We start from the raw sequence: 13430 nt of genomic DNA on the forward strand, positions 1-13430 counted from the left end.
CTTAGCATGGCTCTCTGTAATATGTGGACAGGACTGATCAGCCTGAGCCTGATTCTGGCAGTAGGACTCTTTTTCTGTTTAAAGCAGGATCCAAAGGATGCAGCGCCACACTGGAAAAGATGGACACCAGACGGATCACACCTCAGGCCCCTGGGAGAGGAAGACAGAGGACATCCCTTTCTGCAGAACTACTGGTATCGTTATGTGTATGACACTGTCAAATCTCAAAATAAAACTGACTGTTATGTTTGTTCACGCATGCCCACACACTCTCAGAGTCCTACAATATACGTGAAAGCTATGAATGATTCACAACCAAATTGTGCCACTTCTTTCGGAAAATTAGGATATGCATCTCGCCAATATTTCATTATCCCAGGACAGTTTCCACAGGAAAACCAGACTCTAAATTATACACGTAACCCTCAGAACTGCACCTGTAACTCTGAGTTTTGGAATTGTTTTTTTGAGTTTTTGGGAGAAGTAACTAGTAACTATAACTAATTACTTTTATAAAGTAAAAAGCCCACCACTGACAATCCAAACATTATTAGTAGTTAGTTTATTTATGTTTTTATTTTCAATTTATAAATTTTTTTATTAACAATTCACAGATTACTTTTGTGAGAAAATGTAACAGTAACGTTAATAGCAGCACAGCGCACTGCACTGACAAATGGAGGCAGGGTTTCAGCCGCCGTTGTTATGATTTGGGGTTGTTTGGTTTTTGGTTTCTGGTTTTCCTTATATGTTTTTCACTGCTCAAGTTTTGAATCATGCTTTTGTTTATTATTTTTCTGGTCATGTTTTAGTCTTGTTCATGTTTTGTCAAGTTTTGTTTGTATATTAGAGTCTCTGTTTTTGCCGCAGCCACGTTTTGTTCTGCCTGTCAATTAAGTTTATTCGGTTCACCTGTCCAAGTTAATCTGTCTCCTTGCTCCACCTGGTTTTCACTCCATATATACACACCTGTTCAGTTAGTCGTCGCAGAAACATTTTTCTCTTGCTCATGTCTTGTTCGCAAACCAAGTCTTGGCTTTTTGATCATGCCATGTCTGTCTTGCCTGCCCATTTGTTTTGTTCCTGACTCCTGCTGAGTGTGAATTTTGGTAATTAAACATTTTTCACTTACCATCACGATGCCTGCTCATCTGCATTCTGGGGTCCAATATCTTACAAACCGTAACAGCCGTAGCTCCAGCCGTCAGTGGGTCAGTTGAAACATAACAGGTACCGAGTAGAGAGAAACAGAGCGGAGTGGAGCAGCTCCGCCTAAAACTAGCCAGTGGAAAAGGGGCATTACAGCAATGATTGTTTTGTGTTATGCTACTGTTTTTGTAACAAGATGGCTGCTAAAATCAAAATTTAAAAGTGAATTCCAAGATGGCCGATGCAGTGGATCACATGTTGCATGTGGGAGAAAGTGCTTTGTACTCATTGACATTTAAACACAGTTTTGGTACAGAAAACAACTAGTATTGGGAAGAACTGGATTTTGGTCCACCCCTGTTTTGTAAGAGAGAGAAAATTTCCATGTGTGTCTAATCTTAAACAAATGAGGTTAGTCAGCATCTATGAACCTATCTTAAGCATAACTAGTACCACTCAGTAGGATAACCATACAATAGGATAACCATACAGATAAAAAAATAAATAAATAATGAAATAAATCAATCCAAAGCATGTTGAAATAGAGTTTGATACTGTAGTTTCTTATAAAACATAAGATCTTTAGGCCTCAGCTTCAGCCACAACCTTAATCCGAGAGTGAAAAAAGGCAAGTTAAGAATGCCTGAACATGTTTATAGACAGTTGAAACCACAGGTACTGTATGTGCTGTTGGGAAGTCTAAAAGAGGCTAAATTTGGACTGCACAATGATTTAAAGGATATGAATTGCTGGCAAATGCATTTGGATCTGACACTGTGAGAATATATTCCTGAGAGTCTCAGACACCTTAGAAACTATTACAATGTCAGTGTTCTTTTCTTTGTTCTTGGAAAACTTAAACTCTTTGACAGCCTTTGTAATGAAGCCATGAGAGAGCAGACCCAGCTCCATCTTTCCATGTCAAGAGTTTGTCAAGCTAAACAATTCCTGCTCCTCACTGCCTGAGTGGAGTAGGGCATCAGCTCATCTAGGCATGTGGCTTTGGGTGTCTTCTGCCAATAGCCCTCTGAAGAAACACCTCTCTGTGGTGTCTGGAAGGCTCTCTGCATGTTTGCTTATCTAAGGGATACTAAAGATGTTGGACAAATGCAGCACAGCCTGGTTGAAAGTTCAGACCTACAAAGTAGCTTCTCTTTCTTCAGCTCCCCTTAATACAGCATCAGAATGCCAGTGGCATTTGGTCTGGACGAATAGAGCCGCCACTCTGTAGGATTTCTCTCTAAGGCTAGAAAAAACACACTTAGCTGAGTTGGTGATCAACCTGGTACATTTTGAAATTTAATTTTTGCAAATGTTTCTATCAAAGGAAGAGTAAGCTTATTTTTCAATCTTGTAATCCTTAGAAACTCTGTATTTTAGTTTTATTGGTATAAATATTTTCTCTTGAAGCAAATTTGAAACAAACATCCGGATGTTTTTTTTCCTTTCACTCTGGAGAGCCACTGATGTTCACAAACAGCAAGTGGTGATGACGACACCAGAGTTCAATGTCTTATATTTAAAACCCTCATGCAAGGAGATCTTTCTGAACAGGGTGTTTGGAATAATTTGCCTTGGATCAGAATCAATTGTTTTTAAATTGCTGTATTTCTTACTACATCTGAGCACTTTGGGTTGACATCTCTTTTGTGTTTTATTGAAAGAATTCAGTTTTTTGTGGCAATATTTAAACCCAGTGCAGCCAATGAGTTGTTGCATCATTTGATATTTTTTCCTTGAACAGACAAATGTCAAATAACAGCTCTGTGGCTGTTGGCATCTTTGGGCAACAGTTTTCTTTCCGGGTTATGTTTGTGCAGATTTTAGTGATTATTTTTCTCTGCATCAACATGTTGCTTATTGCAACTTTTTTCAAAAAGGAGTGTTTCCACAATAGTGCTCGCCATATTTTATTTGCTGTTATGTTGCTTTCAGACAGCTTTGTGTTAATCCTCTCTGATTTTTTTCTTGTTGTAAACTTTCTTCAATTCGATATAGAAGTCTGGTTGTGTACCATTATTTCTATTGTGACATTCCTCTATGTTATGGCCACACCTGTGACTCTGACAGCTATGACCCTGGAGCGTTATGTGGCCATTTGCCTGCCTCTGCGGCATGCAGAGCTGTGCTCCACACGCAGGTCTATGTCCTGCATCCTTATCATTCATGGTGTCAGCTCTGTTCCCTGCATATTGATTCTCACCATGTTCTTTGCAACGGCATCTTTCAGCTTCTACAAAAAAAAGGCGTTATGTTCAGTGGAGATTTTTATTTTGCACACATGGCAGCGTCATTTAAGATCTGCTGTGAGTCAGTTATACTTTTTGATCATGTGTATCATCATAATTTTCTGCTATATTCAGATAGTGAAGGTTGCCAAAGCTGCATCTATAGAAAATAAACAGTCGACACAGAGAGGGCTCAGAACCGTGATTCTTCATGCCTTCCAGCTGCTGCTTTGTCTCATCCAGCTGTGGACCCCCTTCACTGAAGCTGCTGCACTTGCTATTAATGTTAATTTATTTTTGGACATCCGGTACTTTAACTACGTAATGTTTAGTATCGCACCGAGATGTTTGAGTCCTCTTATATATGGACTCAGGGATGAAATATTTTGTCTTGTACTAAAAAACAATATTTGCTTCAGTGCTTTTAGAAGATCCAACAAAATGTAAATGGCATACTAAAAAGCAGAGAAATTGTCATTTGATTGTTGGTTTGGTTTGACATACACACACACACACACACACACATATATATATATATATATATATATATAAGCCTGTTGTAACTTCAGTCTTATGTTGTTCATAGGGCAACTGGTCAAGATATAAAATTGCAATTTATGATGTGAAGCTTGCATCTGATATAATATGCATCGCGGTGATCGTTGCTGTTCATGCATGACTAAGAAACAAAATATTTGGTGTCACTTTGCAGATGACCTGTTTATTGTCAAATCACAGAACACCCAGAAGGTATTAACATTTTGAACAATATTTTATTCCTGTGTGAGCATAATTCTGCTTATCAGTTAGCTACAGTTATCTCAGCATAGTTTGTGATTCTGTGTAAAGAAAAAGGTGTGTCCGCAATGCAATGTGTAACTATAAATATTGTACAATTTTATTTACCCTGACCTGACATAGGCCATGGTTAGAGTCTCATAGCATAACTTTTAGGAAAATTAACAGTTTCCTATCATCTTGGTATGAACATAAAGATTTAAAATAATAATGTGATGAATAAACATCTTTTCTGATATGAAAGAGAAATTAGCATGTATTCTTACTGCTGCTAAAATAGAAAACAAACATCATCACTATAGTTTTTTTAATTGTTTTTTAACCTGTGGTATTTTTGACCCACAAGCTTATACAAAAATATAGAATAAACACTTGTTATATTTGGTATTAATTTTTAACTTAATGTGCATATGGAGCTGAATATAATGCATTTTTGCTGTTCAACTCAGCTGTTATCAGGAGCTAATTAAAGCCAGTTAATTAGTCTTGCTATATGCTGAACAGGCATGCTTTCTGCAGTTTTGCAACTGCATTAACCTATTAAGAGTGAAGAGTGGAGGTGCTTTGCAGCTGCTGTCAGGGCTTTTCACTACTTAAAAATATTTCCAAACAGCAGAATTTGTTTGAATTTTGTTTGAATTTTGTTTTGTGACTGTTCATGAGCTGCAATTATGTCTCAGCCTTTGCTTTTCTCCCAACAAGGTCAAAAGGTCAGTGTTTCAGGGTATGGCAAATACCCTAGGTGACACATGTATCCTAAAAAACGCCTGACAAAGTTTTTCCACTTTTTTATCTTTTATTTTTAGACATAACAAAAATTATAAACACAATAATAAGAAAATATGCTTGTTACAGTAAAACATCCGCTTTTGTTGTTATTCTCATACACCCCACAGTGAAAAGCTCCTCTTTCACAGTATTCACTGTCAATTTCATAGTTTAATTGTAGAACATTCACTAATCAAATAAATAGACTTACAAAGTGATACAGTGGCTAATACCCCAAAAGTGCTATTCAGTTATTACCCTTTTGAAAATTAGACTTTGTCTTATAAATATAAATATGTTCAACATATATAATGCTACAGACTCCAAACTGAAGTTAAAGTAAAGAGAAAACAAACGCTGAAAGTAGATCAAAGTTTCCAAAAGAAATCAGTCGCACTTTGACATGGTTTCTGCTGTGCCTGGCTCAGTCCTCCCGTAGATAAGCCTCATGCACTTCATGTTCCTCGCTGCCCTCTAGAAAAGCATTGTATTCTGCCATTCTCTGGATCTCTTCCACTTTGGTCTCGGCCAGCTTCTTATCGGCCTCTGCTGACAGTTTCCGTGCCTCCTCTACCTGTGACTGGGCTACCTGGATGTTTGTTTGGACCAAGATGGATGCCTGATGGGCTCCTGCAAATACAGAAATCCAAACATGCAAATTATTTTCTGAACTATATATGAAATGGTAAAAAATACAAGCCACTTTGTGTTTTTTATATAACAGAGTACACTGAAAGAATATTGCTCACCTGAGGAGTGTGCTGCCTGAGCTGCCATTTTGGAGAGGTTGACAGCATTGATCCAGGTTGAGTCATAATGTTTGCATTCATTCAGTCTCTCAGCAGCCTGTCAGGACACATATAAAATGAAATCAGTTTAATAAATGCATTTTTTGCATGAGTGATAAATCCAAACAAGACAACTCTACTTTGGACACTTTCAAACAACTTTTTTCACGCTTACTTCTGCACGCCAGCCACTGATCGCCCTCTGGAGGGATTCCTCCTCTGATGGGCTCATCTTGCCCAGTGACGCTAGATATCTTTTTTGGAAAGTGATGCGTGAGTGCACAGCCTTGTGAAAAACAGAGGAGGAGCAGGTTTAATATTTCTTCAATATTTTAAGCCTAACAATTTGGACATTTTGTAAAATGAAAATCTACCTTTGAGTAGTCTGTCAGTGCATCCATGAGAGCCAAGGTGGCCTGAGAGAGGAACGCACTTGAGCTGTCTGTCAGCACTGAGGCAGCTCTCCTGATCAGTGAGTTATGTGAAAGATCCTCCACCTGCTGCAAAAATGAAAGGAAAATATATTTTAACTCTTTTGTTCATGTGAGGCAAATGCCGAATCGTTTTTTTTCATTGGTACAGTTTTTAAATTGAGTCTCTGATTTACCCAAAGCCCGTGACTGACACTTAATGAGGCCAGGCTGATGTGTGTAGGGTTTGTCAGATCTCCAAGTTTCTGGACCCCAGACTTCCTCTTCTCAGAGGTGCTGCAGGAAAAAAAAGTACAACAGTCATTTAGAGATTTACAGCCATAAACAATAAATAAGCAATTTAATTACTACTATGAACTGCTTTTGGTAAAGTAACTTACCTGAGGTAGCGGATGCAGGCTGCACCTCTCCTTTGCAACAGGGAGACATCTTGATTTCGTACAAGTCCTCCTGCAGCATGTCTTGCACATGCTGAACACTGGCGTACGGCTTGCATTTTGCTGATGTTTTGTTTAGCTACTCTAACTGACTCTTTTTAGATCTGTTAAACTATAACTGCAGATTTTCTGTTTTCAAAAATGTAAAAACAATCCTGCTCACTTACTGATGCTTGTCTTGTAGGATGAAAAAAGAATGTTGTTCTTGGCCAGAAAGTCTGGATTCGGTGTGCTGTTCCAGAGAGTTTGGAGTCTGTTGAGTGAGTGCTGACAGTTGTGTCCTGAGGGTATTTATGAGGCCTCAGCCCCTGTTCATTACGTAAAAAGTATTGATCTATTGATGTTGCCTGCAAATGTGCGCATTTGGCTTTATCTAAAGTCCCACTGATACGTGCAGGATAGAGACGTTGATGGTGACAGTTTGAACAACCCAAGCCACTCCCTTGTACTTTATTCTGTGTGTGCCTGTAGATGTTGCACAGAGGATTTGATCAAAGTTAAAGGTGATTTAAACATGCATTATTTTAATAAATGTTTTTCAGAAAGACACTCTGAAGTCTGATCTTCAGTAAAAATATCTGTTGAATATATGAGGTATCTAACTACAACAAATAGCCTCCATGTCACTAACCTTTAGGCATTTAGGCTAAAGCACTTTCTTTGTTGTAATCACACTTTACTAAAGCTTCACTGAATTTATGAAATCTATAGGATATAAACATCAGAAGAGAGCTGACTTGCTTATCTTTTTTTATCTTCAGTAAAGATCCAGCGCCAGAACGTGCTGCACTATCATTTTTATTGCTTGTTTTGGAGTATATATGTCCTCCGTCTGCTCTGGTCATGGTAGGTTGAGAACATTGAGTCATTTGCATTCAAGGTGGCTCATGTTTTTCCACAGTCATTTATTTCCTGTGTAATTATGCATAATGAGAACATCTCCATCAGCCTTGCTACGGAAAGCTATTAGATTTTGTATTTTTATTATAATAGTTTCGATGTTATAATGACTCGGTGAAACAATCCTTAATCTGCAGTCTCCATGTAATATACACTCTGCCTATCAATGAATGGAAATAACAACAGCTACAGTTAAACTAACAAATGAATAAAAGTAAACTTAAACAGTTTTGAGAACCAACTTCAGCTTAGACAAATTGCTGGTAAATTGTTTCTCTTCCTTTCATCAACTTGCAATAAACAGTTAATTTTTCCCCTTCAGGATAAAGCAACTTTACATTCAAGTAAGCAAAGAGGAGGTTTCCAAGTGGTCCTGCTTTACAACTGTGATTTAATTGTAGTTTTAAAGAAATGGTGTCTTTGAAATGTTTCGTGTAAAATCAGCTAACGTGTTGGGTATGATCTCTCTTGCCATCTAGCAAGCATTGGACGCAGGATTTGATATTCTGGGCCTTCCTGGAAGCAATGTGCCAGTACATACCCACGCTTATACCAGGGATAACCCACACATGCCTGGTGTAGAGAGGCCTCAAGTGGAAACATAGTGGACTGCCAATGTACTCAGGTACAGTTGCAAATAAAGGGCAAGGTGGGAGGCTCACAGCTAATGCCCCGATGGGGCCTTGACAGGCCTTGACAGGCTGCCCAACTCTGTGGACTCAGGTAGATTTAGGGCATATGTGGGCCCCACATTGCTGGTACCATTACAGAGTGGCCATTTTAAAATGTGGGCATATCCCATTGTAACTTCAGGCCCACCAGTGGCGCCACTGGTGCTACTGGGCTCAGTGTGGACACGGCAATTCAGGCCCTGTGTATTGTCGGGTTTTTTGCATGCACTTCCCACATGCAATGCCACATATAGATATATATTGTAGTTAGACTGTAATTTTTTCTGATTGCAGTTACAAATAAAGTTAGATACAATTAAGCTCAAAATGAATACCTTACATTTTGGACAACTGAGGGCATCTGTCATGCAAAGAGTAATAGTACATTTCTTTGTCAAGAAACTCACCCAAAATGCATTTCAAATTTTTTAGGATCACCGATCAAATCCTTATCTGCCAAATAAAATACCATCAAATATTTGGTCCCTAGATTTCTGAAGAATATTTATTTAAATTCTATGTGTTGTCATATTAAGTCATAAAAGGTTGATGACATAAATGAAATCCAATGATGTACATCCCAGCAATCTGCTCATTCTTACAGCTTTCACACTGAAGAAATGCAAAACTTTAAGGTGTTACTAAAATTCTAGTTTTTTAAGCGTTGTTTTGAATATGTGATGATAAAAGCTATTTTCTTTTTGCACCAGTTATACAATAATGTCTGTAGACATGGCACAATGAAGCTACACTGTTAAATCTGGGGTTTTAACATGTGATCTTTACAGATTCTAATTTTAAATCAAACTTTCTACATTTTAATCTAATCTCAATTCTACAAACCTTCACTCCACAGATCAATATTATACATATTAAATATAGATGAAGTGAAATGAACGCCTGATGTTCCCCTATAGTTTAAAGGATATCGAATTTATTTTTGCCATTAGCCTGCTATACGTTGTATTCAGCTACACAGGCTGTGAATATTCTAAAACTGGGTAGTTCAGTGAGTTATATGTTTTTATGTGGAAACCCAGGTTGCTCAGTGGGGACTTGCTGTAATGTGACAAAAATGCCATATAGCTCAGCCAAGTCTGGTTAGGAGTAAGGAGTGCCATGTTTATTGAATGTTCAAGCCCTATTAATATGCATGTCAACCCTGTGGTCTGCCAAGGCATTGCTAAACATCATCAAATCCATTTTTTTCTAAATCTGACAGAAAATATCTTGATTTGTTTGTCTTTTTCTGTGTCATTTAATGTTTAACCAAGAACTCTGTTGTTTTGAAAAGCATTTATTTGGCTCACAGCCAAAAATAGGTTAACTGCGTTGTTTCTCTCAGAGTTCAGAGGTAGAAAGTTTGTTTTGGATAGATTTCAGTCCAGCCCCCCGTCCATCCTTTTTACTGACGCAGAATTTACGTAAAGAGCTGACGAAACACAGCGAGCTGTTCTCTACACTTTCTACTTTTTTACCAAACGGATTAAACTTCAGGTTGCACAACTGAGTCCAAGAGATCCGTGTTAATAATCAGCTCAAATCGTATGAACTCAGAATTCACTGGTGAAAATACCAAACTATTGTTCTGCACTCTATCCAGTTTGGACCTTTCTAAGCTGATTAAATAATCAGCTTTCAATCCTGGAACCCTGAGCTGTGATCACTGACCCCAGTAATGTTGCGTAAGAGAGTGACACTGGAAAATGATCAAAAGTGATAATGCAGAGCATCAAATATACCATCTGTGTTTATCACATCAGTGTTTTTCAATTTTTTTTGTTGTACCTTTTCCACTACAGTCTAGAGACACCAAGGAAGGAGCTCAGATTTTAATTTGTTGGTCACATTTATTATAGAACTCAAGCCACAGCTGAGATGCAAAAAGTTGCTGCCGTAAGGTTCTCTGAAATCTTTTGAAAAAAACAGCAAACATTAACATCTGGATATTATTTAAGATCCAATTATATTTTGCATGCTTTTAAATTTTGTCAACATTAAGGCTTTACTGTAGAAGTAACAATATGGACATAACAAACTAAGACTATAAGGTCCTATAACAATATAAAAAAGTGCGGAACAGTTAATCCTAAGATATGTTTTGGTCATTAACTTGTGTGTTTAACATGTTTATGGCTATTTGCTTTAGTGTTCTCCAACATCTTATCATTTGGTCATCAAACCAATGTAGAGGAAAAAGTGCTAACTGAAATGCAGAATGCAGTCTGGAAACAAGCAAAGTAACCAAACAAACACTGCTACAAAGGCATGGTGAAAAATCAGAAACTGAAGCTGCAAAACAAGAAATACAACTGAAGAAATGACATGCAAGGATGTAAAAGAAAAAAAAAACACTTTAATATTGCATTGGCCCAGTCATTCAACGGAGGCTCTCTACAATGTTTACAGGTGTCTTTATGGGAAATCTTGACCAGTCTTCTTGGAGAGCATTTGTAAGATCTGACATTGATGTTGAACCAAATAGCCTGGCTTCCAGTCAGCTGTTTGGTTGAGGTCAGGCATCTTTACAAGTTCTTCCACACCAAACTCTTTTATCCATGTCTTTACTTGACACAATGTAGCCGGACAAGTGATTTTCTTTTGGCAACTTCTTAACCCACACTTGTCCACACCAAACTCCAGAGAAGACATCTCCAGTGATTTAGCCACTACATTCAACACTTTGCATTGCACTTGGTGATGTAAGGCTTGGATGCAGCTGCTCGGCCATTGAAAACCTTTTCAATGAAGCTCTCTATGCACTGTTCTTGGGTCAATCTGAAGACCTCACAAAGCTTAGAGGTCTGTAGCATTTACTTCCACAGAAAATTGCAGATTTCTGTGCATCTACTGTTTCCACACTGTGGTTTTACATGACCTATCACTTTTTGAGTTGTTGTCATTCCCCATCGCTTCCACTGGGTTATAAAACCACCAACAGTTCAGTGTGAAATATTTAGTATAGAAGACATTTCATGTGTACTGAGAATGACCCATTCTTTCACAAATGTTTATAGAAGCAGTTTGCACACATAGATGCTGCATTTTATATACCTGTGACCATGCAAGTGATTGGAACAGCTGAATCCAACGTTTTGGATGGGTGATGAATACTTTTGGCATTATAATCTATACACAGAGAAACACACAATGATCAGGTTGCTGCTGGATGGGACAAAGCACACTGTAACAATTTCAATATTACATTTAAAGTACTGGCATCATGGTTTCCTTCCTGTAATCACACAGTAATTTAGGTGCAATTTTATTGTAATGAAAGTGCAAATCGTGTTAAAAATTGTACTGTAATTCACCAGATCCAGTGCAACTCCAACGCTATAATTAACTATGTTATTTTGGTTTATCTGTTGGATATGCAAACCTTTCCATCAACAAAAACCCTCAAAGCATCATTTCCTTGTATTGGCTAGTTACTGTTAGTTGTTATAAGGAAAACGATTTGACGAGTTTGCAATAATTGACAATAGATTTTAGTTGTTTGTTTTGAGGCAAATAAAAGCCACAATATATTTAAAAAATGATTAACTGTTTTACATTAATCCCAAAAAAGAAAATGTAAATTTCATTACAAAGTAATTAAAACAATATTACTTTAAAATGTTTTATTCTTTTAATAATGCAACTTCAATGGCCAATAGAAGCATAGCATGTACAACCTACAACACTACAAGCAGTCTACAAACAAACAGCATTACCTCTTTGTTTCCTGCACTTCCTAAATATTCCAGCCATAGTTTTAAAAACAGCAATAAATAGGGATTAGTTGTTTACACAGACCTCTAAAAAGAAAGCGGAACAGTCCAGTTTCTGCTACTCATCCACTGGACAGGCAAGATACTAATAGTGCCTATAAACGGGAAACAAGAAAACATAATAAAACAAAACCAATTAATTACAAAAAACACCAACAAATACAAAGGTAAAAACCTTTAATGTCATAATGTTTCGAACAGATTTGACCCACATGCAGAAAGCAATTCAGGAGACAAGAGTTTTAATGGTAAGAAGTTTATTAACAGTATGTTGAAATGCGCAGGAGACTGGAACCGGGACACAAACTGTAAAATAAACAGAACCATGAGCAAAGGGAAACTCTGGACCTATATTCACAAATGATAATTCTGCCTTACTGATTTGAGGGAGAGATCCGCGAGAGGGGGTGGAGAGACCAGGAGGTTGTTTACCCGTGGGACCGGAGACAGTGAACACTGGCGTGCCAGGATGATTGATGGTCCAAGAGTTTCTGTAGTTGGTGCAATGGAAGGAAGAGGGTGGACAGGGTTCACAGAGGGAGATCCACAGAACAAAGGAATTAGGAGACTGCCATCTGGTTTGATCCAATGAGGAAACAGGAGGCTTGAGTCTTGGTTCATGGAGCTGGATAGCTTCTTTCCAGAAGACGGTAATCCAGGCAGGGTTTGATGCTGAAGGCAAGGTCAGGTTCAGATGACCTGCAAGGCAACAAATCCAAAATTACAAAAGAGCAAAGCAAGGTCAAAGCAAAGGCAAAGTAAATGTGACTTGAGCTGTACCACAAAGGGCAAGTTCTTCTTCTTCTTCTTGTATTATTTATTGGCGGTTGGCAAATAACTTGGTGTGCATTACCGCCACCGACTGGTATGGAGTGTGGTTCATCATGGTTTTAAATCTTATTTACTATTACAACAATCAAATTCTATTTATTAATTTAGTTTTCTTGAAAAATCTAATTATAATTTGAATATGTTTGCTGCCTAAACTTCTTTGCAAAGTATCTATCAAAATAAAATTTTCTTTAATACCTACAAATTCTCTCCTTAAAATTGTTCTTTCTTGTTCATATTTCTGACGCTTCAATATCACATGTTCTATTGTTTCCTCTTCTCCACAATGATCACATTTTCCTGTATTATGTTTCTTTATTTTAAACAATGTAGAATTAAGTCCTGTATGTCCTATTCTTAATCTTGTAATTAACCTTTCCTCTTTTCTGCTCCTTCTTCCAGTTCTTACTTCACCTACTATTTTGTTGAATCTGTAAAACCATCTTCCTTTCCTTTCTTCATCCCACCTTTTTTGCCACTCTTTCCTGATTCTCTGTTTAATTATATTTCTTGCCTCTGGCCTACTAATATTAATTATAAAGCTAATGTTGTTTTGTGTTGCCTTCTTTGCTATCCTGTCCGCCATCTCATTCCCCCCAACTCCTACATGTGCTGGTACCCATAAAAACACTAATATTAATCCCATCCTTTGTATT

The 13430-nt window shown here is 37.6% G+C and overlaps 2 protein-coding genes across 2 annotated transcripts; one reads left to right on the top strand and one right to left on the bottom strand.

Annotated features, from left to right (window-relative positions):
* Positions 1-2897: 2897 nt before the first annotated feature.
* On the top strand, positions 2898-3824 carry LOC124884700 (odorant receptor 131-2-like). The gene has a single exon (XM_047392750.1). The coding sequence runs from the start codon at positions 2898-2900 to the stop codon at positions 3822-3824; it is 927 nt and encodes a 308-aa protein (XP_047248706.1).
* Positions 3825-4951: 1127 nt separating this feature from the next.
* LOC124884294 (diablo IAP-binding mitochondrial protein-like) lies at positions 4952-6875 on the bottom strand. Its single transcript, XM_047392130.1, has 6 exons — positions 6543-6875; positions 6339-6438; positions 6106-6231; positions 5907-6017; positions 5693-5789; positions 4952-5573 (listed from the first exon to the last, which is right to left on the bottom strand). Exons 1-6 carry the CDS (start codon positions 6656-6658, stop codon positions 5368-5370), a joined length of 756 nt encoding a protein of 251 aa, XP_047248086.1. The 5' UTR covers positions 6659-6875; the 3' UTR covers positions 4952-5367.
* Positions 6876-13430: the final 6555 nt, after the last annotated feature.

The sequence above is a fragment of the Girardinichthys multiradiatus genome, chromosome 18, assembly GCF_021462225.1.
Source record: "Girardinichthys multiradiatus isolate DD_20200921_A chromosome 18, DD_fGirMul_XY1, whole genome shotgun sequence".
In the NCBI taxonomy this organism is placed as follows: domain Eukaryota; kingdom Metazoa; phylum Chordata; class Actinopteri; order Cyprinodontiformes; family Goodeidae; genus Girardinichthys; species Girardinichthys multiradiatus.